Genomic DNA, 27,168 nt, shown 5'->3' with positions numbered 1-27,168 from the left:
AATTCAAAGAGTCTGTCGAAGACTAGTGGTACGAGTTGGAACTGTTACAGAATAAATTGTGTTGAAAAAAATTGCAGCTGCTGTGCTGTAATCACAATGTCTTTGTAGTTTGCACGGACAAGATAAATTTATCTATTGCATGATTATGGTTATGGACTTAGTCTTAGGACTCACTGTTTGATATACAATGATTTGAAGTTTTGATTTGGCTACAGCAAAGAAACAAATCTTCGGTCATCTATTATAGAGCAGCTTGTAAAAGTCACATTCATTCTGTTTGGAAGATGCTTAAATATCAATACAAATGTTTCGTAGGCATATGCAAAGAAATGCCACATATAGAAGTTAACACACTTTAAGGGGAGAAAAGTTTTGGAGGGATTTGTTGGAAAAGTACTCAGTTGGATTGCATCCACTGTCAGCTAAAAAAATTTAAATGAAAAAGGCTTGAGGCTGACAGCAAAGCTACAATTCTAGGACACTTTGAAAAAACAAAATCTTTTTGTAAGAGTGATTGATTCACATGACATAGAAAGAGAGATATCCTTGTTCACTGAACTGCTCAAAGTAAAATTTCTTAATGCTCTGAGGTGCTAGTCCTGAAATAATACACTCAACAAACATAAGATACCCAAAAGAGAATTGTATATTTTATTTTGTTTGTTGACTAAGTGATTTTATCTTTGTGCGCCAAGGCTAATCAATATCATATTGAAGGCTTGAATTAGTTTGTAATTGTCACTAGATAGCTTTGAAAAAGCAAATCAAACCTTATTGAAATGGTTTCATCCATGATGATGTTTAGGAGAGCCTAATTTGACATACAAAGTGGATTTAAAAGAAAGAACTGCTTGTTTTGGGTAAGCCCAAGACCATTTCAAAGCCGTAATTAATCTTTTATTTAAAAAAGGAGAATATTTGTTTCTTATGAAAATGCAAAAATATCCATTAAGAAAGTTTTATTGTTTCTGTGAGGTATTTATCACAGCTGTTTTTACCAAGACTGGGAACTGGCTTTGGAAGAGCTTAGCAATTAATTCTGTGGTTTAAAAGGCATCTAGAGAAAAGAAACATTGCAGAAAAATGCTTTTTATACTTTTTGCCAAAGTTCTTGCAAAGGACTAACAGTGAGACATTTCCTCCAAAATATCCTCCATGGTTTCCTTGTGGTTTTTTATTGCTTTATCGAAAATTGTTTTGCTTATTCTATGCCAAAAATTAGTGAGGAATTTTTTTAATGCAATTTTGTATTTGTGAACTTACTTTAACTTAATCCACTACCCAGGAGTGAGTATGATGGCGATCTGCAGTCACAGCTGTTGAACAAAGCTAATGAAGAGGACAAAAACTGTAGCAGGGCTCTTTCTGTCGTGAGTGCTGTTGTACGAGCAGCCAAAGACTTGTTGCACAGAGCTCTTGCTGTAGATGGTAAGGCTTGGGAAAATTTGCTTTACTTTTCAAAACCTTTTACTTTGCTAGCAAGCCATAATAGTAGAATATCACCTGAATACAAGAGCTGTCATGTTTCTCTTTTGCTTTCCAAAGAATATTTTTCTAACCTTTCATTCCTATAGGTATCAAACTATGAGTAAGTTTTATGTCCTTGAGTTATGCTTGTGATAGCATAGTCAGATACTTTGTATAAATTGCTTATCAATTTAGCAAATATCTTATTAAAACTGGTAAGATTCTTTATTTCCTGAAGATGTTTTATGGCAGGTTAGTTGCAGTTTTCCTCAGTGTTTAGTACAGAGGTTGCAATCAGTAGGACTGGTTAATGTAACTAATACATAAGCATTTAAACATCCCTTTGTGAGAAATGTAGGTATCAGCTATTGTAGCCAAAATGTCCAGTATATTACACAGTGCTATAAAATTCATTTTGAAGGACTGGGAGGACTGTTGTGCTAACTTTTATACTGTAGAAAATATGAACACAGCTTCATAAAATGGCCAAGAATGCAATAAAATAATGCTCTAAGAGAAGGTCATTTTTCAGCAGAGAACTATATATAATGATGCATTTATCTTGGGTGGACTTGGCAGACTCAGAATTCAACAGTGCCTAAATAATGAAAACAATTTGAAGTAAAAATAGTCTGGGAAATAGATGTTTAACCTACAAGGGGCAAACCAGAAAAATAAGATATGCTTTCAACCACAGCATGTTTATTAGTAATACCTCTGTTCTAATTATCTTTATTTAGCTGAAGACATTCCAGAATTACTCAGCTCTTCCAGTCTGTTTTCAATGCTGCTTCCCCTCATCATAGCCTACATAGGACCAGTAGCAGCAGCTATTCCCAAGGTATGCTCCTCAAAAGAAATTACTGAGGAAGTGTATGAATGTTATGCAAGGAGAAGATTTACTGTGAAAATTTGACCTCTTGCTTTCTTACTATTCTGTAAATTAGTGGTTTATATTTGATGAGTCATGAATTTTCCACGAGTCAAGAATTTAAAAAACATGTAATGACCTTTTTTTTAACTTGAAAACATGATAACCAAAATACCTTAAGGAAGCAGAGAAATATGAGAGGCTTTTTAGTAGTAGGAAAAGAAAAGAAATGAGAAGAATGTAATTTACAACTCATTGATGAACATTGGGAGGTTGGAATGGTTTTTTTATGTTATGTAAATCTTATTTTTACAGTAAAGAGCAGAAGCATTTGCTCATTAAATTAAGATTATTTCTGTCAAATTTGGAGTTTGAAAGATGTCAGCTATAAATAAAAGAACATTTCTTTGCAGTGCCATGGCTCTTCTTGCATGTGCCTGGTCTGGGACACTCTTGAGATCTGTTATTAGATCTACAAATGTCAATAATTCTTAGCTAGTATACACTATTACCTTTTATTGCTTTTTCCTGAGCTCTAAGATGTTTTCTGACTTCTTTTTAAAGGGGGAGGAATAAAACTGACCACTTAAAATCTAGCAGACATGTCATGAAAGACTGTCAGATTTTAGTTACCTTGTTTCTTCATGGACTGAGACTTGAAACAACCAAGTGTTTTGCTGTAGAAGTGTTCATCTGCTTAGGAAATGCAGTGAAGATTACAGGGAACATAATATTAATATAAAAATAAATATTAATATGGCCATAGAGTATAACTGGATTTTGGCTTTAGTATGGTATTTACTTTCTCTGAACTTGTGCTTACCATATGGTAATGTTCAAGGTTTTAGGAGAAGCTATTTTAGGGGAAAGATGTCACAGTTAAATACAGATTCTTGTTTCAGCTTTGCTGAGTCTCCAAGAGGAGATTAATGTACTGGTGCTTTTTCTGTTAGGATTGTGTAGATGCAGAATTGCAAAATGATTGAATGAATTGTTATTAGTGGTATTCTGAGAATGTTCAAACCACCACTGAAGAGAAATGGAAGTATTAGAGTATTGCTTTCAGCAAGTTATAAGACTTTTAATAACACATGTGGTGTTATGTTACAGGTTGCTGTTGAGGTTTTTGGCCTGGTACAACAGCTGCTTCCTTCTGTAGCAGTTCTGAATCAGAAATACGCCCCTCCAGCTTTTAACCCAAATCAGTCTACAGACAGCACCACTGGAAACCAGCCAGAGCAAGGGCTTTCAGCTTGTACTACCTCCAATCACTATGCTGTTGTAGAAAGTGAGCACCCCTATAAACCTGCCTCTGTTACACACTATAAGGTGAGCACCATTTCTAAGTGCACATGCTGCTTCTTAAAAGCTTTACACGTGAGTTTTCTTGAGTCAGCATTTGCTACCTGAAAAATTGTTGCCATGAATGATAATTAATATAGTCTAATATAGAAGACAGATTATATTATTGCTGTACTGCTTTTTGGACAAAACTCTACATCAAGTATAGTGGAAAATAGTGAAGTTTTAACTGCCTATTTCAGGTATCTGCTCTAAATCCCTAAATTTGCCTAGTCTTAGATTTTTCTGCCGTCATACAGTTTCTTTGCACTAACTGTAGAGGTTGTAGAAGTTCAAAGTCTTTATGTATAGAGTGTGTAATCACATATCAGATTTTCTTACCTAATGCTTAAACAATGTTTTGTAGGAATACATAAAGTCAGTTTTATGCAAATTAACATCCAGAAGTAGCAAACTTATAATCAAGAGCCTGAACAGGACATAAATTATTATTCTGCTATTCCAGTGCTTGTCCTGTGAGACAGCAAGACATCCACTGCAGAAAATGTAATTACCATGAGATCATCTTGATGCAGTAATGCTTACTTTTGTCCTAAAAGTTTCTGGAGCATGTTTAAAGCCTTGGGTTTAGTAGTTACTGCATCTGAATTTCTGTATCTATATGCTATTGTACTGCCAGCCACATTCACTAGTGTGATTCAGCTGCTTTGTACTTTTCTGGGATTGCACAAAACAGATATTCATTATGTTCATTGAAGTTTGAGTGGGAAAAAGGTATCTGAGAGTTCAGTGTGTGTAGTCTGTGGTTGTTTTGTTTAATGAACCTGTACAGAATTCTTAAAAGCAATCACAAGTGCAAATACTTAAACAGAATATGAAGTTATAACACAGGATTCTAATTGAATAAAGTGCATTTTTATGTACATTTCAGGTGTGCATAAATGTCAAGGAATAAATTAGTTTGATGTTAATTAAAAGAATAGCAAAACAATTGTGCAGAATTACGTAATTAAATCAATTCTGTAGATTAAATCAGAGTTAAGGCCAAATGGAAATCAAGAAGTAAATGTAAAAAAAAATCCCCAATAACCCCAAAAGCTTGGACATAATTAACCTATTACTTTGTTTTAGGTGACTTTTCCTGAATGTGTCAGGTGGATAACAATAGAGTTTGACACACAGTGTGGCACCGCTCAGTCAGAGGATGTTCTTCGTTTACTAATTCCTGTCAGAATTGCACAGAGCCTGGGATTTGGACCAAAGCATACCTCTGTTCATGAGAACCTTAATTCATGGATAGAACTGAAAAAGTTCTCTGGATCTTCAGGATGGCCTACCATGGTGTTGGTATTGCCAGGTAATACATAGATACTGATGTAATTGCTAGTAATGTGTGTTACTACACACATAATTAAAGGAAGTTTGATTTTTGTACAGAATTATCTTGGCAAACAAAGTTAAAGATGGGTCTTTATCCCAGCTGGCAAGTTAATGATGTCTGTAGTAGGTTTCTTGCTTGAAGTGTTTATCCGCTTGTTTTTCCCATGGTTTCAATTCACATTTTACATATAAAGGCTGTCTTTCATATATACTTACATAAAAGAAATACACAAAAGAGGAGGAATATATTATTAATTTATTTTTTCCTTTTACTTCTCTAAGGGAATGAAGCACTTTTTTCTCTGGAGACTGCATCAGACTATGTGAAAGATGAAAAAGCTTGTTTTTATGGTTTCAAATGTTATGCAATTGGATATGAATTTAGTCCAGGAAGTGATGAGGTAAGGGAAAAAGTGAGGGAGTTATAATTGCTTCACCTAATAAATCACCTAATAAATTTTGGGGGGGTAAAAATGTTTGTGTTTCCACTTGTGGCTAAGTGACATTAGCAAAATACTTTTAGATTATTTATATAAAAGTAATAACATTTTTTTGTTAGGGGCATTATGAATTTGGAATTTTTTAATCAGGATACTATAGAAATGGCTTTGTGGCACTCTGCAAAAACATAGCGTGGTTTTATCTTGTATGTCAGTGGGATATAAGATTTCCTGGAATTCTGGGCTACTCTTGCATCAGAGATCCAAGATGTGGGGCTTTTTACTGTCCCTGCTTATTGAGTTAGATATTTGCATTATTTTCCAGTGCTCACTTACACCAGAACTCTCAGACTCCCTGGAAACGCTGTGTGCATTTAGGCTACCTCAGGTTTTACCCAGTGGTCTTCTCATTTACCTTTAAGGACATGAGTCATTTCCACCACTGTTTATTGCAAAGGGAAGATCAGATTTCTTCACATCTTTGATCCAATTCTTTCTTTTGGCTTAGTTTAAGAGATTACTGAAAACACTTAATACGTTTTATGCTACATCCAGAAAAATAAGTCTTCCCTTGTTTTGGGGGTCTTTGGCCCTGTTGCTTCATGTGGATTTCATAAGGGTCTGCATCTTGCTTACACTGCAACCCTCACAGAAGATTTACCTCATCTTATTCCTGGATTTTGCTCAGGCTAAATCATGTCTTCAGATTTTCAGAATGTCAAGTTCTTTGGAATTTCTTTACATATCAGATAAGAACACATACCGAAAGATTATTATCTATGGTAGTCCCACTGGCTTTCAGCAGAATCAGATTTATAATTCCTATAGATGATCTAATTAGTCTGTGTTTGAATAGAAATAACTTTTGCTTAAGCAAAAATACCCATGTAGATTCATATGTCATTCTTTTTCTTTAAAGCATTTACAAACAAAGCTGCTGGCATGTTTTCTAATGCTCAGTGCTAAAACATGGTAGCCAGTACCTTAAGTCTAAATCTAAAGAGTAGTTATAAGTAATTGTTTTCAAGCATACCTTTTTATTCTAAAAATTTTGGTACACTGTCCTATGTCACAGCAAAACATGGCAGTAGCTGTATGACAAGAAATACGTTGCTGAGAAGCTTCAAACTGGGACATAGAGTATTTCTTAATATAAAACATTGTCAGGAAAATTTATTTATTGTCCTATTTTCGGAGACACTAATTTTGTTTTAATTTTTTTTTAATTTGAAGGGTATTATTCAGCTGGAGAAAGAACTGGCAAATTTAGGAGGATCATGTGCAGCAGCTTTGATGAAGAAAGATTTAGCACTTCCTATTGGTAAGAACATACTTCATTTTTTCATCATTGTCCATGTTTTCTGAATTAATAGTACATTCAAATCTTATTGTTGCCTTTAGTTAGAGATAATAATACAAAATTGAGTCTTCAAACTGAGTTAATCAAACTATAAAGCTGGCAGTATTTTCTGTTTTCCGTTTTCCCTTTGTGTGTATATGGGGAGGAGGGAGACCAGGTCATTTAAATTTGAATGAACTCACCCCATCCACAGGTAGTGTCTGACTGTATGAACTGTGTCCCACAGTTTCCTCTTGGTGCTTCGTAAATGTGCAGGTATCATCTTTGTATTTCTCTTTCACTGTTTTTTTTCTCCCCACACTTCACACCTCTCTGTATGAAAAAATACCTGCAGCATTGAATTGTGAAAGTTAAAATTACTGTTTTAAAGTTGAAAGTGACCATTTTGTCTGTGGACCTTATAGCTCAAAATATTTCTACTGTAGCTTTGTTTTTTCATAATTAGGAAAGAAATCACATACTTTTACAACAGATGCTGCAAATGGAAATTTATAGTAACCCAACTGCAATTTAAAATGTAAGGAAAAATGAGTTTGTGGAAATTAGTGGATATGGAGATGGAATTACTACTTCTAATGATGCAGCTGTTTTATGAGTAATATAATTTTTTCTTAAATAGCATCAGCATATTGGAAAAATAGGCTCATAATTTATAATAGGATGTCCCTGATCGTTTTAATTTAGGAGCACAAATCACAGCTCAGATACTGTTACACTGGAAGCGTGGATTAATGGGCAGGAGGGCACTGATCAGTGTGGAGCTCTAATCACAAAACTTTCTTTGTATTTTTAATCCAGTATTTTGCTTGTGTATTTGGATAGTTTACAAATTTCTTACTTTATGTGGTAAGGAGGCACCTCAAGTGCACTAATAGATCTGTATTTCACTCTAAAGTACAGGTTATTCTTCAGGTTAAATAGTGCCCTCCTCTCTTATTCCTCAAGCTCCTTGGTTTTGTTGTCTTCCCTTAGTTTTGCTGTTCTTCTGTGCAACAACAACAAAAAGATTGAAATCCTCGTACCTTAATCTCCCATATTTTGCAATACTTTGTACTTCTCTCTTTGGAGCTTTTTGTGTTTGTTCTGTTAAAATGCCTGAAATAAGAAGGGTGACACCTAGTTTGACTTTATGCTATCCCATATAAATTTGAAATAAAATATGCAGTTAAGCTACCTGTGCAGTCACAGCTGCATACAAAAGTGGTTGTGTATGATCTGCAAGAGAGGAGGGATAGGTGCATTGCCTCTAAGGAGTTTCCTGATGAGTGATCTAATGGAAATTGACTTGTCTGACTGTTTATCAACTTCAACCAAGTCTGTTATGTTGCTAGTAAGATTACAGTGCTTGTGCTATATAAGTGTATTGTTTCTCTCCAAGACCACCAGACCCTCTGAGTAGACAAAACTGGGGAATTATAGTCAACAGTGGTAGTATTTGCAAATGGAAGCTACTGTGCAGCCTTTTAAAATGGTTTTCAGTTGTGTGTCATTTTGCTTTGAGTGTTTTGCCTGGTGCTTCAGAAGAATGCTGTGGCAGAAAAGGTGGTAAAGTTGTGGTTTTCTAGAGCAACATTTAAATGCTTTAGTATCAGACTTTTTTTTCCTTTTCTGCATCCTAGTTTATGCATCTTCTACCTTTTGCTGCAAGTGAAATGCTTCTTTAATACTGTCATTTCTAATCTGCAGAGCCCTGTTATCTTATTTTGTAAGAGTGTCCCTTAAGAAAAACCTTCATAGAATAGTAGAATCAATAATCATATAAAAGACTTGCTTGTAATACATACAGACAGGAAGGCCCTTTCTGGTAGACTTCTCATACTTTGTTATAATTTCTACAGTTTTACTTTTTAGTCATTGTTGTAGTGGGTATATTCAGTGTGCAAGTAATCAAATATTACTGGGAGTATTCCTCTAGAAATATTAGGAATAAAAGTGTTTTGAAGGACCTAACAAGGTTAAGCCTGTTTTGCTCTGAAGGAAGATGGAACAGAAAGTGATTTCTTCACATACTAGGAAAAGTATCTTTGAGAGTTACACCCAAATACTGTTCAAGTTACCATGTTCAAATGGTTGTTCTTCCTTCTTGCCAGTTCAAGACATAAATTTAAGATACTTCTTCCCAAGAGAGAGATCTGGTCTATGACCAAGATCTGACTTAAACAGCTGTGTGAAATTGGTTTATGTATTTTGTATTATTACATTCTTAAACTACTACCAGATTTGATACAATTATTTCTGAGAGCAGTTTTTAGATGTCTTTATTTCTTTGAATTTAAAAATTGCCTTGGGGCTTGATTTTCTTATTTCTTTTTCTTCTGACTAGTCGAATTGCCTGACATGTTTTTAAAAGAGAGTAGAAATATGGTAACATTATCTGTTTCACCCCTCTGTTAAAAGACTGTATTTGGCAATTCTGGTCATCCTGGAATCAGACTTTGGAGTTGGATTTGTGAGAAAGAAATACTGTGTAATAGTATGTATTTGAGCTTGTGTTTTCGGAAGAATCATAATTTATTAAATTATGCAGAGTTTATCAGGTTTTCAAATAATTTTGCAAAGGTAAGCTCTTAAAAGGGAGCAGCTGTTGCATACTTAGAGATACTGCTTCCCATAAACCACCTTGACCTCTCAAAATCTTTCTGAAAGTATCCAGTCACATCCAAAGACCTGCCATACATAGTGCCTTGGAGATAAAAAGACAGGCACCAAATTTTTGTTCTGTGTAACTTATGTTGTTCATTTGTGTGTGCACTGAACTACACTATACTGCATGTTTACTTTGTTATTTGAAAATATTAATATTTCAGCTGCTGATTGAACAGTATGATACATCATTATGCAGATGTGAATTTTGTAATGTAAAAGCCTTCACAAAACAATTGAACCTCATATTCTGTAATATGTAGATAATATAACTGTTATATTTTTCCAGCAGGTAGTGAGTTTGAAGAGGATCTTGAGATACTGGAAGAGGCTGCCTTACAGGTATGCTGCAGCTTTTTATCCATTGCAATGCACTTAAGCACAAAACTGCATTGAAACTGACTGCTACAGAAGAAAATAATTTGTAGGGCTCTTATCATAGAATGGAATCCAAGCTTATTATTTAACAGTTTAAGGAAATCATACTGAATTTTAGTATTTAAATGAAATCAATTTTTATAATGAATCTGCTTGGGAAAAAATATACGCAATGTCACATAGAACATTAGATGACCAAGTATTTAAAAATATCTGTTTGGCTGAAGTTGCAGTATTTGGCAAGTTTTAAATGTTACCAAAATCAGTCTTTTACATGTCTTTGCAATTAGAGAAATAAAATCACTTTTCCAGCTGAAAATTAATCAAGTCTCAAATAATATGATGGCAGTTTTTTTCTGGTTTGCTGATGGCCTTTTGTTGAGTACAATGGGAGTTAATGCTGAATCTCCTCAACTCAAGGTCATGTAACCTCTTTTGGTGTAAATTATCGTTTAATAGACTGAGATGGCTTTTTTAAAAGCTTTTATCAGGGTAAAGTTTATTCCTCTTGAATGGTTTTAAATGCTCAAAATGTTTTTACCAATTGTGTCACGTTGTGGGAAAATGTGAACATGTTAGTGAAAAGCTGTTCATGTCTCTGTTTTCACCCCCAACCTCTGCCAAAAAAACAAAAAGGTGTGCAAAGCTCACTCAGGCATTCTTGGAAAAGGCTTGGCACTATCTCACTCACCAACCATTTTGGAAGCTCTCGAGGGAAGCCTTCCCCTGCAGGTACAAAGCAATGAGCAGTCGTTTCTGGAAGATTTCATTGCTTGTGTACCAGGATCAAGTGGTGGACGACTTGCAAGGTAAAACTGCACTGTTGCTTGTCCTTTTAACTGGCTGTAGAACTGTCACAGTTATTTTAAGTATTAGTTGAATAAAGCTATTTAGCTATATTGTTTCCATTAATACATTAGTTAAAAGCATGTAGGCATTCAGGTGTTCTGTGTCTTTCCTTAGCTCTATGCCACATTTGTACAGAGTAAGAATTTGTCTTTTGGGGACTGTAAGAGATTTTAATGTTGGGTGGTTTTCTTTGCTGTAGGTGGCTGCAGCCAGATTCATATGCTGATCCTCAAAAAACATCATTGATTTTGAATAAGGATGACATCAGATGTGGTTGGCCAACTGTTATTACAGTACAAACAAAAGACCAGTATGGGGAAGTTGTTCATGTTCCTAATATGAAGGTAATTATTGTAATCTTGACTATTCTGCTTAATCTTGCTGTCTTTTAGTTTTTGTTGGAGGTATTCCACAGAATACTCTTTTATAGGACAGAAAGTGGCATTCATAAATTCATTATAATCAGACTTTCTTACCTCTAAATCCACAAAACTTCTAAATTCTGTGTTATGCCACCACTATTTCATGAAATTCTTAACATGCCTGTAATGAACTACACGTGTAGTTGTATAAATAATTAGTCCTAAGTGAGGTTGGATGGTGGTGATGTATTAAAGTGACAAGAATCCATTTTTTAATTTGTAAGCCAGGAAAGAGTGTTAGAAACCATTTTGTGATGGGAAAAAAGAATCAGAAGCACACTGATGGGCCACCTTATAGGTACTTTATTTTAGGCTAGAACAATACTGTTGCCTTTTCTGTTTCTAATACTTGGATGTTCCTGCAGTCCTTGCTGTTAATAAGGATAATTGGCAGGGACTGTTGTTCCTGTGTTTGCCTTCAGCCTCTTCAGTTAACCACTGTTTTTCACTACTGGAAAGGTGTTCTTGACAGCGTCAGGTAGAGTTAGAAAGAATTTTGTGCATTTTGGGTTTAAAACCTATGTGGAATGTATAAAAGTGGGCTGCTTGATTTGAAGTAGTAAAGCAATGCAAACAAAATGAACACAAAATGGTTCTCATGTAGTTCTAATAAATTAGGTTACTAATAATAAAACCTAATAAATCAGGTTTTAAAGCCCACTATTGTGGAGTAGTTGGTTTTGTTCAAGCCCAAGTGTAGATGAAATACTTTTTACAAAGTTGTGATTCCTGTAAGAAAAGCTCTCAAATCTGTTCTTTGTATATGATGTAATAATTGAGTTTTCTTATAGCTGTAAACATAATAATGAACAGCAGTTCTGCAACAGTAACACAAGAATCAGCTTAGAATCACAAGAATCACAAATGCTGCTTGAGCGAAACTTGCGTGATTACTGATTTAAATTAGTGACAGAACAAGTGGAAGACTCTCGGTAGTGATTTTATCAGTCAGGAAAAGGCTATGTCAAAATATGATCAAAATTGTTACTGGTTTTATTATTTAATTACTGTTCACAAATGTGTTAAAGTGACAAAAACCTTAATTCAATTTAATCATTCTTCTGGGCTCATTCAGTGTGCAATGCAGTGATGTGACTTTTGGTAAATTAAATCAAATTTTTACAAAACTGTGTGTGAAAAGTGCAGTATTTAAACACTTGCACTTTATTGTAGATTTCGGATGAGTAACATATAAACTTATTTTCCAGGTAGTCTGTCTTTCTCAGAAAATTGTGTACTGCTAGCTGTTACCTGCACTAATGGAGATCAGTGCTGCCTCTGGGGGGAAAAAGTCAGTTAAAACATGCATTGAAAAGCACAATATAAATGTGCAGTGCTGGCTGTGAGGTGGCAGAGCCAGCCAGGATCCAGTCCGGCCATTGCTGATCCAGATCTAGTGTCCGTGATGATCTGCTCTGAAATCTGTCCACTCTCTTGGAAGGCTCTCTTTCTCCTTTGTTGCACTTTTCTGTTCTGGGAAAACTTCCCTAGACATACCAGACTGTGTGCTGCCAGCCTGGGAGTGCTCTGGGACTGGCAGAAGTGACACCAGCCTGGATGGTGGAGTCAGTTGGGTGCTTCTCCCCTACCCATTGGCATCTTCACAAGATGCTGTGCTTGGCTTGGCTGGTTAAGTGTAGATACATTGGGTTTTGACACAGCTGGATTTACTGGGAGGGCTCTAAGCACTTTATCACTGCACTACATTGAATTTAGAAGAATGTTTGTGTGTTTTCTCACTAAATCATATTCCCTCTTCCACATCTTATTACAGGTGGAAGTCAAAGCTATTCCTGTTTCTCAGAAAAAAACATCTTTGCAACAAGAACAAGTTAAAAAGGTGCAGCGGATACCAGGCAGTCCTGCAACAGCTGTTTCCCCTAGCAGTGATATGACCTTTGGAGGACTTCCTTCACCAAAGCTTGATTCCTCCTATGAGCCAATGATAGTAAAAGAAGCTCGATATATTGCTATTACAATGATGAAGGTAAGTTACTGCAATTTTAGCAATGTTACTATAGAATTCAGCATTCAAAATGTGTAAAAGTATGCAGCAGAGAAGGAAAAATGTGTGTTTACTTTTGGTCCCAATCTGAAAATATATTCAGTGGAAATTACTTTGATTAATATTAGTTCAGCAATAAACTAAATACATCAAAAAGGCCAACTGCTTAAACTCTAAAGCAGTTAAATTGGATTAGCCTAAAAAGGAAAGTTGTCTTTAATTTTGATTAAACAGATTAACAAATTAATCTGAATCATTCAGGAGAAATAAACATAGATATTAAAATGGTGAAGGGAAAGTTAAACTAGTACTTTTATTTATATGGAGTTGGAGTGTTGGGATGAATGCATACTTTAAACTAGAACAGGTGAAATAGAAAAACAGGAAAAAATAAGAGTTCATTGTAGTAAAAAAAGACATACAAATGATTTATATATCAATGCATATGTATTAAGCAGCATCTAATGAAATGAGCCACTGATAAATGGATCAGCTCTGACACTTAGCCAGGAACAGTTTTTAAAGAAGTGAAAACTGAGCAGCTAGGGTTGATTTGATTGAGTATATTATACCACATGCAGTAAATTTACATATGTGTACCATACTGACCCAGTTAAGAGATGTGACATGTTGTGTACAACTAACAGTTGCACAGCTTTAGGAGATAGGATTAGCCAGGAGGGTAGAGAAGGATAATGCTTAGCATAATCAGTATGGATTTGTTGTGGGGGCAGAACCAGCAAACTAGCACCTTTTAGAGGCAAAGGATAGTGCTGCAGTACCTGTGTGTAAATAGTGCAGCTGGGTACTGAATAGTGTCTTAATAGATCAATGAAAGAACTGTTAAATCAATGTAGTGTACAACAAATGGTTTAAGAACTTGCTAGATCATGTGCATATCAAGGTGTGATTTTGGCATTTTTATTTGGGCTACTACAAACATTGCCTCTTGGTTTGATGCTTCTTTGAAAAGTGACTTGAGGGGAGGCATAAATAAATTATTTATTCCAAGTTAGGGCTTAGATGATATTTCTGATAGCCCCCGTATACAGCTATCTGCTGCTTCTTTTCAGGTGATAGGTGTCAAATCTGCTCCCACAACTCTTAGGGTGGTATATCTTGTAATGCATGAGATGCTTTGGGGTAAATTACGGTGGTGCAAGTGTAGGGTGTTCAAAAACTTTTCTGTAGATGAGTGAGGAATGCTTAATATCAGCTAGTTAATGTGTAATCATTTTTTAGTTGAAATAAGGCTAAGGAAAAATTAAAGTGTAGGGATTCATTTAAAATCGTCTTAGAAGATAACAGTATGAATCTTCATAAAGATAAAAGTAAAAAGACACCAAGGTTAAACTTAGAAAGTGTCTCTCTTGTTGAAACATGCTTGATTTCTGTATTTAGTGCTTTTCCAGAGAATCTTCCCAAGGTTCCTTTCAAGTTTGGTCCTTTCCATCTAAAACTTTATGAATTCAAGGCATTGTTAATATTCTGTTCTATTTCCCTACCTGCATTATTAAGCACACTCATTTCCATGTAAAATGCAGACATCCCCTGATACTTCCATTTTACATCAGCCTGCACATTGTATCAGTACCTGATACAAACACCTAAATATGATTATAAAATCTCACTTCATAAAAATTTATATAGTAAATTGTGTCATGTTTGGGGGACTGATACCCAAAACTATATCTTTGTATAGGGACCATACAGGGACCCAAAATGGCTGATGTGCATATATGTTCAAAGGTTCTTATCCTACCTTTTGATTTAACAGGATATCTGGTAACTCAGCAACTATTGCAGCCCAGAGAGATTCTTGGTGAGGGTCTTTGTGCACTCCTAGGACTAGCTCTGTTTTCTTAGAGGGCTTTTCAGAGCAATGATTTCACAAGATGCTATGGAAGTGAACCAGGTCTTTTTTGTAGTGGAAGTCAATGGAAGTATCACTTCAGTGTTCAGGGAATTTGATCTTCACTTGGAGTTGAAAGAAAAAGGATGTGAAATTTCATTGATAAAGCCCCTGGGCTGGTTTGCAGGTTTTACCTGCATCTTATTTGCGTTCTTATCTTCACATGGTCTTCAGCGCACTGCCTGGATACAAAAGGGTTTTGTGCAAGTCAGATTTGAAGAGATTCTGAGATTTAATAAGGTTTTTGTTAGCAGTAGCAATCTTTCTTATCTAAATCATGGCTGTTTAATGAGTCACTGAAGATACTCTTTCCTGTGTGCATATATATTTCTGTGTTTTGATATTTGCTTCTGATTCCCTGATCAGTTCTTCTGGGGTGTGTAAAGTTAGGTTGATGTGTTCTTTAAGAATATGCTCTGCTTTCTTTTATTCAAGACACTGGTATAACTGTTGGTTTTGTGTTTGAATTTAATCTGTGTGTAGGCATATGAAAATTATTCTTTTGAAGAGCTGCGTTTTGCTTCACCAACACCAAAAAGGTAAACATTAAAAAATACCTTTTGGATAGGGACTTAAATTAACATGTCCTAACATTTCTGCTTACACTTGGACTCCCAAGTGTGACTGACAGGTAATTGTGTCTGAAGGTAGAAACACACAAGTCAAGTATTATGTTTTCGTATATGTAGTAATTTTATTTCAAGTTTTTTTCTTAATTGTTCTAATGCTATTTCCTTATTTGTATTAGCTACTCTTTGAATGTGTTCTTTTATCATTTGCTATAAATAAATGTGGAATAGAGGATTATATTTTCATAGTAAATAATAGGAGGTTAGTGCATTGGAAAGGGAAAATTTGTGTTTAGATGATCTGCTAGAAAAAAAGGAGTTTCCAAAATATAATCATTATATTTGATTGATTAATTTTAATTGTTTTGTTTATGCCTAGACCCAGTGAAAACATGTTGATCAGAGTCAATAATGATGGTACATACTGTGCAAACTGGACTCCTGGAGCTGTTGGTCTCTATACCATTCATGTTACTATAGATGGCATTGAAATAGGTACTGAATTTTCACTATATTTAAGCATAAATTTATATTATTTCCGTTTTGTATACTCATTTTGATGCTCATAAGATATAATATTACAGTTCTTAGCAAAACTTAGCCAAGTTTTCATTCAGAAGCCTTCTAGTTCAATCACTCTTTGTCAGAAGAAAAAAAACCACACACTGAAATAGGAATATATGTTGCAAATCATGTATTTATAATGTGGTTAGATTACCAGATTAACAGACTCTCTTATTCTCAGCTCTCAGTGTTGAAAGAAGAATGTCGTGTTTCAGCTGAGAGTGACAGAGAAGTATAGTTAAAGGGGAAAAAAACCCAGCCCAACACTGAAGAATTTAAGGACTAAGGAAAGGCGAAATTGTTCCTGATTATGCTGAAATACATATTTGTTCTGGAAAATTGAGGTGTGGTCTTAACTGAGACTCTGCCTAAACTCTTAATTATTTGTATTAATTTTTAAATGCTTTTGGTTCATTCCTTGCTGGAAATCTTCTAGTTATCTTGCTAGTCTTGAGGACTGCAGAGTGAGATGCTATAGCATGTGGTGGAAAAAGTGCTCTTCCAAAAATATTCTGTATCTTGAATGCTCTCCTGTCAGTCTTGCTGGTGATCTGGTGAAGATAGTAGTAGAAACACTGAAAGTGTTGTAGCTGGACCCACATCTGATAAGAGGGTTTGGGTGAGTTCACGAGCACCAGCAGTTCCTCTTTACCAATACTGACCAGCACCTTTAGTAAACACATAGTAATACTCATAAATGCAAGTACACATAATTCACATAGAAATGGAATGGGATTTGGTATTATGTGTCAACTACAGAAGATGTATAAAGTAGTATTATTAATGGTTATGTTTGTCCCTCAAACAGAGGACCATTTGCCTTCATAGGAGCCTGCAATGCACTCAGTTGTATTTTTTTCCAGTGTGTCATCTCTGGAGAAAACTTGGCACTGTAGTTTTAATCAACTGCTCTTATACTTTTACACAGGTTCTAACATCCTCAAACATTGTGTAGGGTAAACTTTTAGAAATTATAAATATAACTCTTAAACTTCATTATTAAACAGGTATGAGTATACTCTTAATACTTAGCTGTGCCATTTTTCTGCAATGGAACTTTCTGACTCAATCCTTGTATTAGACTGTGCCCTCTGAAGCTTTGATGTACCTATGCTTGGCCCATAATTCTGTCAACTTTTGACTGCTTAACAGTTTCTCTTTGTTTCAGTTTGCAGTTTGCTTTTAACAGTGATTGCTGAGGCAATTAGTTTGAAGGTTATTGCTAAAGGTTATATTCATATATTACTTATTTTTTTGTCTGTCTTCACAAACAAGAATGTCACTTTCCAGTGCCTTCCTGTTTTATAACAGCATTGGTTATTAAATATGCCATTTTTTTTAACGTTATAGGCCTTTTCTGGTTGTATAATGTGACTTTTCAGGCTCTTATATCTGCCTCACACGTAGCAATTAGCTTCTGTAGCAGTACAGCACTACGTAAGCTACTGCCTCTCCAGAAGCTTTCACCTGCACCTCTCAAACATTAGACTCTGTGTTGACCATACCTTGAAACATAATCCTACAGACACTATTAAGATACAAAATTACCTGGTAGTGCTTCTTACCTACACTGTGACGGATACCTGACAGCAGCATGAAACCCACATCTCTGCGAATTTCCACATATGAAAATAAAAATGTTCAAAAATTAACACCTTGCACTACGGAGCAGATGCAGGTGTTGATTTTGGCAAACATATAAGTAAGCGGTTATTTTTTTTACTCTAAATTGTAGTAACTACAGTTTATCTGTGCTATTTTACAGATATATCCTCTTATTTTTTTTTAAACTTTGCTTATAGATGCTGGACTGGAAGTGAAAGTAAAAGATCCTCCAAAAGGAATGATACCTCCTGGAACCCAACTTATTAAACCAAAAGCAGAGCCTCAGCCAAACAAGGTTTGGAGAACTGAAAAAACCCCAAAACAGATAGTTATGTTTGGGTGGGACTTCTTTGTTGTTTAATGTATACTTTATCATATAATAGTGCTGCAGACTTAAGGATATTTGCAGATCACTTTAACATGCTGAATGGAATGAAATTCATATACTGGATAAAATGAATCAAGTTCATTTGGTTTTCTTTTTGTACATGAATTCATAAAACTGATAGAAGCTCTGCAGAAACTACCTTTGCCTTGGCTTGTCACACAAACATATCACAGCTATTGTTAAAGCCACAGACAAAATTTTGCGCTATTACTAGGTCTATTTCTTTTATATTGTATTACAAAATTAATTGTGCATGAAATTTTGCAAAGATTTTGTTTGCTTTGTCATGAGCATCTTCAATCAGTATAAAATCCATTACCAGTTTCTTTAGTATATTTTCCTTTCTTTGAGAATGGCATGATTATGTTTTTTAAAGGTATCCTTTCTGTAGCTTTTGACATCCCCATTTCACCTTATCATTTCACCCTGAAGGACTAAATTAGACACAGTAAGGCAAGTAAGCTGAAATGAGTGGCAGTGGTATAAGGAAAATGCTTAGATGAGGGAGATACCTTGCACTCCCTCTTAGATGCAAGGAAGAGGGTAAATGAAGTGGAGTTTTTTGGTTGGTGGTTTTGTTGGTTTTTGGGTGGGGGTTTTTTTGGTGGAATAAACCTGTATTAAAGTTGTGGAATTCTGAAATACTACAAGGCTGCCTTTCCTATCCTACTGAAATTAGGAAGGTGGTTAAGAAATATATGGTTCCAAAAAGGATCAGGTTTGTGACAACTTCTTATCTATGCAGTGCATCCTAATATTTTTTTCCAAGACTTCAGCATAATCCACAGACAGTAACTTTGTTGTATGGTTCCCTAGTCTCTAAAATGCATCCAGCATCTGCTTCTACTGCTAACAAGATTTTTTCCCTGAAGCCATGCCTCAAATTAAAAATAATATATGTACTTTTAGTTTCAATGCAACATTTGCCCCTCACTGGCTCTCCTTTTTTGTTTTTTTCCCCAAGAAGCTTCTTTTAGACTTTCTCCGTTCTCTTGGAAGGAATACTGTCTGGTTAGTTCATTATCTTAATTAGAACTCCCAATTCCTACTATGAGAGATTTATCTCAAGCAACTTCATTATACCTCCACCCACGTTGATCATCATATGTGTTGTTTTGCTGTCCCCAAGTTGAGAGAATCTGGTTTGATGTAAGATGAATTACTGAACAGAAGTTCTGTTTTTCTTTTCAATTATTATAGTGAAAATTGCGATGACTTGTTCATACATGATAACTCTGTGTTGTCAAGGAACAGTCAAAGTAGTTGACAGAAGTCAGTCCTCTGGAGTTCTGAGGTGTTACATAGTGTTTAGTCCTCTCCTTGTGTTGTTCTGTGTGCATGTCTCATTTCTTGTTCCAAGTTTTAGTCTCTTTGAGAAGAAGCCATCTTTGTCCTGTACATAGTGTCTGTAGAGCCAGCTGAAAAGTTAAACTAGGCCTTTCATCGTAAATCATTTAATCAGTCTTCTTTCTTCCATGTCATAATAAATCACATAACAAATCAGGATAATTCTTTGTGTATCAACAGCAGTATTGTAAGTACTACAGCAAGGTAATAATTGTACTGTGCTGCATGTTTCTGAAGCCAGGAATGCAGATTAGACATGGATCAGTCAGAGACAGTCCAGTATACCAAATCATGTTTTGCTGACAAAAAGGGCATAGTTGAGCTCTAAATGCTAATGAGCTCTTTGTCAGCCTGAAATTTCAGATACCTGTAACCAAAGAACACTAACAGTGCATTCTCAGTGGTGATCTGTTCTTAGCTAGAAACACCAAAATATTTTCATTGAGGCACTGGAACATTCCAGTTTTGGAGCCAAACCTCACTTAAATTGAAAGCTGAAAATGGGTACTGTGGTATGATTTTATATGTGTTTTCTTCATTCTCTGTTATTTGAAGTCAGATGAAAAAATCTGAAGGAGACTCTGATAGTGATCTGTATTCAGCCATAAGAATTGCTGCCTCCTAATAGTCTACAAAGCTTAAATTAACTAACTTGCAGGAAACTTGATTTCATATCCTATTGAGGAAAACAGTGTTTGTCAAGCTATGTAATGTAATTCAGGGTAGTGGAATCCAACTAGAAGGAAATGGTCCTAATTTAGCTGAATTTGAAGGTGCAAGACTGGTACCAGAATGATTGGTCACTAACATGTTTTGGTGGTTTCTACCATCCTGACACAAGTAGCTAGCATTGATTGCAAAGCCAAAAAACAACTACGAAACCCAAAATCTCTGGGCTGGGGGTGGTTTTTCTCACCCCTTCATAGATCAATCTCCTTGTTAAGATTGCTTTATCCTGGACAACACCCCTTTCTAGTGTGATGTGTGTTGTGTGACGTGTACCTCTGCAGATTTGTCAAATAAAAAAAGCACAGCAACACAGCTCTTGAGAACTGCTGTGCACGCTAGGGATGATGTACATCCTAATTGCTAAGCCTTTCTGCCTTAGTCAGTTCTTTAGTTGGAATCCAGGTGGTGTATGCTCCATGGAAGAACTGCCTGTGGAGGTGTTACGGAGTTACAAATCCACTGAGCTATACAGAAATATTCCTAGCAAAGAGGCGCTGAATCAGAAAGAGGACACAGACTATAAAATTTTTTCATCATGGTCAGAAATGAGCATAAGAGTACTCCTAATCTGTTTTTTATTGTATTGTCTGTCAGTGGATCTGATACTTAAGTAATTTCTAGTTGTAGGTTGAAGTTTTTATTAACTAATTAGGTTAGCTGTTGCAAAAGGGAGGAATGTTCATTCAAGGTCTGTGCCTACTCAAAATCTGGAATGTGAGTTTTTCCTCTAAGTTAAAGTTTTTAATCCAAGTTTTAGCAAGCTGTCATCATAATTTTCTGAAGTAACATGATGCAAGGACCCCTAATTTGCAAGACTTTGTTTTTGGCTTGTCTGTGTTTAGAATGCTGTCAGCAGCGAATCAGTTTTATACTTTCACAAGGACCTTGAAAGTCTTAGCTTTGTCTGTTGTGAGAATCTAAGTATTACAAGTTAGAGGACTGTTAATAAGCAAAACCTTGCACATTTTGGAGTTATGTATGTATGAAATCCTTTACATGCTTCTGGTTTTGGGGTTTTGTTGGTTTTGTATTTTGTTTTTTTAAATTATCCTCAGAATAAATATAATTTCTTAAATAATTTTGTTAGGGGAATAAAGGTTCATACACTTGGCTCTTACCTTTTATTATGTATCACTGAGTTTGTTCCTTACACATCATTCTGTGCTTTATGTTGTTATAGATTAAATCCATATTTCCATTGATACTTTTATCACTTTTATCCATGGAGTTTGAAAATAAACTTCCAAGAAAATGGTTTTTATACCATATGGATAGAATATATGCATCTCTGGTTTTAAGAGACCAATAGTATGCTTTACATTTGTTCTCTATGGGACAGGTGCCTGATAATGTTTGAATAGTAAAAAGATTGTGAATAACAAGTGGAAGATTTTGGGGTGCTGTAGTAAGTCCAGCTAATAGCAAGAACCTCTGCTCTAAACTTCCTGTGGAAAAAAAAGGAAGAAACTATTGAAATAGCTATTTGAAAGATAAAGAAGTAGAAAGATAATTTTATTTTAAAATGGCTAGTTAAACTCTTTAGCTAAGGAAAATAACCCAGTTTTGGTAAAAAAAGCTGGCTAAAGAGAATACTGTAGTAGCACAACTGAGAAATGGTAATCCCAGGCTGATCAGTTAAAAGAAATAAAAAATTTGAAATTAAAATCTGGTGAAATTTTCAGCAGCGAATGAAATGTGTGTGTTAAAAAAATTAGAAGCTTACTGATTATTGGAGAGTATAACAGAAATATGTCCAAGTCAATGCATGCTTACATTATGGTTTCTTGGAACATTATAATTTTATTGATCATAGTAAAAAAGTGAAGTTATACACAGCAGCCATGGGAAACTAGCAACAAACTGTAACTCTTAAGACTGCTGTCTTGTCACTGGCATTTCAGAATCTGTTAAATCTATTTCTTTTTACTCTGAGAGCTCTGTTCCAATTTTTTTTCTTCCTTACTGTCTTTCTTTGCTTCTCTTAGGTTCGCAAATTTGTGGCCAAGGACAGTGCAGGGCTTCGTATCCGTAGCCACCCTTCCCTTCAGAGTGAGCAGATAGGCATAGTGAAAGTCAATGGATCCATCACTTTCATTGATGAGGTAATCCATAAGACATTTCTGTTGAAAATTGGGCTGAGATGTAAAGGTAATTCGTGCAAATAATGGGTTTGTTTCCATGTTTAGATGCTGACATATACAACTTAAGACCATAAATTGCAAAACTCTAAATTTACTAATTTAGTTTTTCAAGCTGTCATTTCCTTTAATTTACTTACTTCAAAACCTGTGTAACAAACATTTGAGACTGATACAAGGAAAGAAAATTCCTGGAGTTCATCTTATAATAATACCTCTTAAGATTTAGCTTTTCACTACTTACTATTTCAACTCCACACAAAAATTCAGATGCAGATGTCCTTTTCATTGCATCTGTTACTTTCAGATCTGAAAGATCACTACTAGTGTGTTAGACTACTATGCATGTATTTTTCTAACAGTATAACTTCATATGCAAGGCATATTTTTGCGATTTACAAAGTCATGCCAGCAATGGAAAAATGGGAATTGGGGAATTTATAAAGCTTATTAAGGCTTGGCTTTCTTTCCTCTTTTATTTCAAAGCAGTTCTTATTACTGCATGATCTGATTTAAATTTATCTTCATGCCTTGACTTACAAAAACATATGCTTCCCCAATGCTTTGGAATTCTGATTTTGTCAATATTCCTCTTTACCTCTGCTTGTGTTGTATCAGCATTGTAAGGATCATTTGCTTCTTTGCTGCTGTTGTCTGCCTGAAGTCTGTTAATCCTTGCTAGCTACAGAACAGTTACAGGAGGGCATGGCTCGTTCTTGTTGCTTGTTTCCCATAGATCCACAATGATGATGGTGTTTGGCTGAGGCTGAATGATGAAACAATAAAGAAGTATGTTCCAAACATGAATGGTTACACTGAAGCCTGGTGTCTCTCTTTTAACCAACATCTTGGCAAGAGCCTTCTGGTACCTGTTGACGTAAGTAAAAGGTGCCTTTGAAAAATATCCGAAAGTACACTCTATCCTCATTACAAGACTTTCTTTAATTAAGGCTGCAAAAAGTCCTGAGGTAAAAGATATTTTAATTATCAAATACAACCTTATACATATTTGCATTTTGGAGGGCTGCTGTGTAATGAGGGTGGAGTGTAGAAAGGTATGAGGCTTTTTATATTGAAGCCTCCTCTCCTAGAAGAGAAACAAGTGCAGGGACTGCTGTAATAAAAGCAGAATAGTATTAGATTGTGGTCTGCACCAGGTGTTTCTGTTGTTAGATAGCATTGTCTGTGAAGTAGTCCACTGGTGCCATGATTTCAGAAGAGGCTTGCAGCCTACAGTGAATCAATGTAATTGTTGCTTTTTAAAAGAGCCAACCAACCAAAAAGTTCCTTAGGCTCTGGGTTTTGTGGATGTTTTTTGTAAGTTTTGTACCTGAATCCTTAAGTTGTCACTTCATTAGCTAATCAAAGAATCCTAGAGCTTCAAGACAAACATTGAATTTATAATAATAGTAAACAGATTTTTAATAACTCTTAATGGTGATTATCATCACTACAGTTAAAGGTTACACCTTTTCTGGAAACCAATTACAGTTTTTTGAAAAATGGGAAAAAAACAAAAAAGGAAAAGCTATATTAGCTAAACCATAAGTGCAGGCCTTTCTGGCTCATCTGTTTGCATGCGTTCCCCTGAGTGGGCAGTACCTTGTTTTCTTCTGGGCAGAATGTGAGAATCAGATGTAATTTGATACTGCTAGTTGCATTTGATTTGTCATCTTATCTGAGTAAGCTACTGCTGCAGTTGAAGATAGTTGAGAAATATTTCATTAAATTAAACACTGAGACCAGTACTATTATGTTGTTCATGTTTTTGGTTATAGGAGAACTGAGATATTCCCAGTTCCAGTGAAATTTGGCTATTTGATAGTAGCTAATTCTGGAAATTCATAATGCCCTGTGGCTGTTCTGCCAAAAAGTGTTACATGATGTAACAAGGTCATCTTGTCTACAAATTACTTGTTGATATATTTCTATTTGTAGATTTCTTTCAATAGAATCCTTGTTTGGGAAATTATTTTAATTTTGGATTTTTTGTACTCAGAAATCAGTCACTCAAATATGCCTGCCAGTGTTTTTCTAGTCTGTTGTAGAATGTATGAAAACATGGGAAAAAAAATTAGCCTTTGTTTAAAATTTTGCCTGCATTTTTTGCCTTAGAAATTGGTTGCCATTAGAAAATTGCTGTGTTATACTTCCATGAAAAATATTTTTATAGTACTGTGCAGTAGTTGAATTTTACCAATTCATGCGTGGTAAAAGTGAATTTATCTTGACTAAGTAACTAACTACAGTAAATATTGTATGTCTGGATGTGTGTTGTAGTGTGGTAGATTTTTCTTAGTTGTGTGGTTTGGTTTGGGTTTTTTGGTTTTAGTTTTTAGCTATCTTCAATACCTTTTTCCTTGTTAAAGGGAATATTTTTGAGCTCAGCAGTTGTCTGTGATGCAAGAACTTACTGCTTGGCATATTTCATACAGCTCTGGTATACATGTGGTTCTAGGAAAGAGCATATGCTGTGCTCCTTGAGAGAAGCCTGGAAAGAAATGTCTGCCATGAATAACTGAACATTCAGTCTTGACAACATAATTTTGAGAATTCAAATTTCATGTAAATAAGGTGGTCAGGTACAATCAAATGTGAAAAACAACATTCAGTTTTCAAACATTTTATTCTATGTCTGTAAAATTCAGATAAAAGATTCTCTCTTGGTTTTGGGGGTATTTGAACACTCTTGTGAATTAGTTTCATTACCATTTGGACTGTTATGAGCTTTAGATATGCTTAATTTTCTTTTAGGTAGCCAGTCACATGTGTTGACTGACACAAGTTAAAAGTCATGGGCTTTCTTAGCTTCTGCTCTGCAAGTGGCAGCCAATATAGCAAAAAGGTGATGAGAGCAACTCTTACAACAATGCAGACATGTGCAAGAAATGTGTTTTGAGCTACTGTCAGAAAAGTTTCCTTGCATGGCTCTGATTTTCAGATTTTCAAGAGGACTTAACATATCCTGAAACTATTTTATTTCATCAAGACAGTATAGAAGCAGTAAGATTTGTTGGTTTGATTTATAATAATAAGAGGAAAAAGGAAGAAAACAGTTCTCTAACATTTTGTATTTTAAAAGTGACAAAACATAAGGTTCAGAGGCTGACTTTTGAATGCCTTAAGTCTTTACATCATGCTAGTCTAGCATATACTGCTTTCTTGCTAGATCTTTCCTTTGCACAGATACTGCTTTCTTGGTAGAAAGTTTAAAATCTTTTTTATGGTGATTACTAGGTTGAAAATATTTCAAATTATACTTTTTTCTCAGAATTGTCCAAAAAAAGGACTGTTTGCAAGTTGTCAAATTTGATTTTTGCAGTCCTCTAGAGATGAATGACTTATGTCAAAAAAGACATTAAGTAATAAATGCTAAAGTTTTGTTAGATTAAATTGTGATATAATTCATATCTGCTCAATCCTGTTGATTTGGGTAGCTGAATGACATGATGAGCAGAATGCAGTAGAAAAAATTGTGATCGTGCAAGATTTTTTGGAGCCAAGCTGTTCAACCAGTTTTGGCTTAAAAGGAAGTTTGGAGAAAGTCTCTTGTGTCAGTGAAAATGCAAAGGGAAGATCAAATGCCTGAGCTCGGCCATGTATTCCCTGTTCAAATAGATGTCACATTTCTTCTACTAGACTCCATTTTCTATTCAACTCTGAGTGGGCAGACTTGTCATCTCCAATTACATTGCTTTCTCATGTTTAAATATACATGCTTTTTATAATCAATCCCTTAAGTAAATAAAATTTCTCAGTGCATTCTGGAAAATATGTAAAAACTTTTTAAAAAAGTTTTAGCTGTTCTGTTTCTTCACTGTATTATGGAACAGTGAGCAAATGCAAAACAGTAGAGGTTCTTAGCAGTGTTAAATATGACCTCTTTTCATCTTGACATATATTTTGTATCTTCATTTTATGTATGTTTATTAGCATTAACTAGGTATTTTATGATAAAGCAAATACTGAATATTGTGGATCTCATAAATGCACTTTTTGTATTTTATTAGAGCTATTATAGTTGAAGATAAATTGTCACAGGAAAGGAGAAATCCGTGGTAGTTACCAGTGTTTTATTTATTTGAGCTTTGGTCGTTTACTTTCTTAGAAAGTCTTCAGCTCTTTTTCTGTTGCTCTTGTTCTTTCACAAGGAACCGCATTACAGCCCCGATCTAAAATTGTGCATCCAATCTGTTGTAGATAAATATGAGATTGTGAATTTAATAGATTGCCATTTTGAATAAGCTGTTTCCACCTCTGGTGTGGCCTTCAGACCTTCAGTCTTATGGTATTCAGGTATCTGTTTTTGAAAAAATACTTGTAAAATTCCTTATGCAGACAGTTAGTTATTCATGCTTACACATAGTGCTTAGTATAAAGGAACATATGACACAAAAGAGTGCACACTAGGAAGAAATAGAAATTCATCTTGGTCAAACTCTGGAACTTGTCTTTTAAAAAATCACATTCTAAGTTCTCACTACTTCATTTTAAATTTAAAACTTGATAAGAAGGGATATTGTACCCTGATGTCCAGCTACAATATTACATTCCCGCCACCACAGGCAATCAAGGATTGCGAAACTGCAAGATTTTTCAAACCACTATTGCGATGGAAGATAGAATCAAAATGAGTATATAGACTCCAGTGCTTGATCACAGAACCTCAGAAAGCTGAGTGTTCTCTGGAAACACTGAAGGACATTGGCAAAAATTTCTACTATTGTTTTTAAGCATGATGGAAAGCAATTCAAGACTAAGACTGTGTTGGATAAAATGTCAAGATGGCTGTTTAAGAT

At 35.1% G+C, this 27,168-nt stretch overlaps 1 protein-coding gene across 16 annotated transcripts in view; it reads left to right on the top strand.

Moving 5' to 3' along the window:
* The window catches only part of MYCBP2 (MYC binding protein 2), a 174,772-nt gene that overhangs the window by 96,375 nt on the left and 51,229 nt on the right, over positions 1–27,168 (top strand). For 9 of the 16 annotated variants that reach the window (XM_038144794.1, XM_038144845.1, XM_038144818.1 and 6 more), the window contains 15 exons: positions 1,286–1,428; positions 2,208–2,308; positions 3,449–3,667; positions 4,772–4,997; positions 5,303–5,421; positions 6,694–6,781; positions 9,753–9,805; positions 10,478–10,650; positions 10,890–11,034; positions 12,887–13,099; positions 15,513–15,568; positions 15,978–16,093; positions 17,965–18,062; positions 22,217–22,333; positions 23,106–23,246. In XM_038144794.1, coding sequence (XP_038000722.1) covers positions 1,286–1,428; positions 2,208–2,308; positions 3,449–3,667; positions 4,772–4,997; positions 5,303–5,421; positions 6,694–6,781; positions 9,753–9,805; positions 10,478–10,650; positions 10,890–11,034; positions 12,887–13,099; positions 15,513–15,568; positions 15,978–16,093; positions 17,965–18,062; positions 22,217–22,333; positions 23,106–23,246 — 2,008 coding nt within the window. The remainder of the gene's footprint in view (positions 1–1,285; positions 1,429–2,207; positions 2,309–3,448; positions 3,668–4,771; positions 4,998–5,302; positions 5,422–6,693; positions 6,782–9,752; positions 9,806–10,477; positions 10,651–10,889; positions 11,035–12,886; positions 13,100–15,512; positions 15,569–15,977; positions 16,094–17,964; positions 18,063–22,216; positions 22,334–23,105; positions 23,247–27,168) is intronic. The other 7 variants (XM_038144863.1, XM_038144854.1, XM_038144836.1 and 4 more) reach the window with 2 other exon arrangements.

This window comes from Motacilla alba, chromosome 1 (genome assembly GCF_015832195.1).
Source record: "Motacilla alba alba isolate MOTALB_02 chromosome 1, Motacilla_alba_V1.0_pri, whole genome shotgun sequence".
In the NCBI taxonomy this organism is placed as follows: Eukaryota; Metazoa; Chordata; class Aves; order Passeriformes; family Motacillidae; genus Motacilla; species Motacilla alba.
The sequence above is the reverse complement of the archived record's forward strand: the minus strand, read 5'-3'. Positions and strand labels throughout refer to the sequence as shown.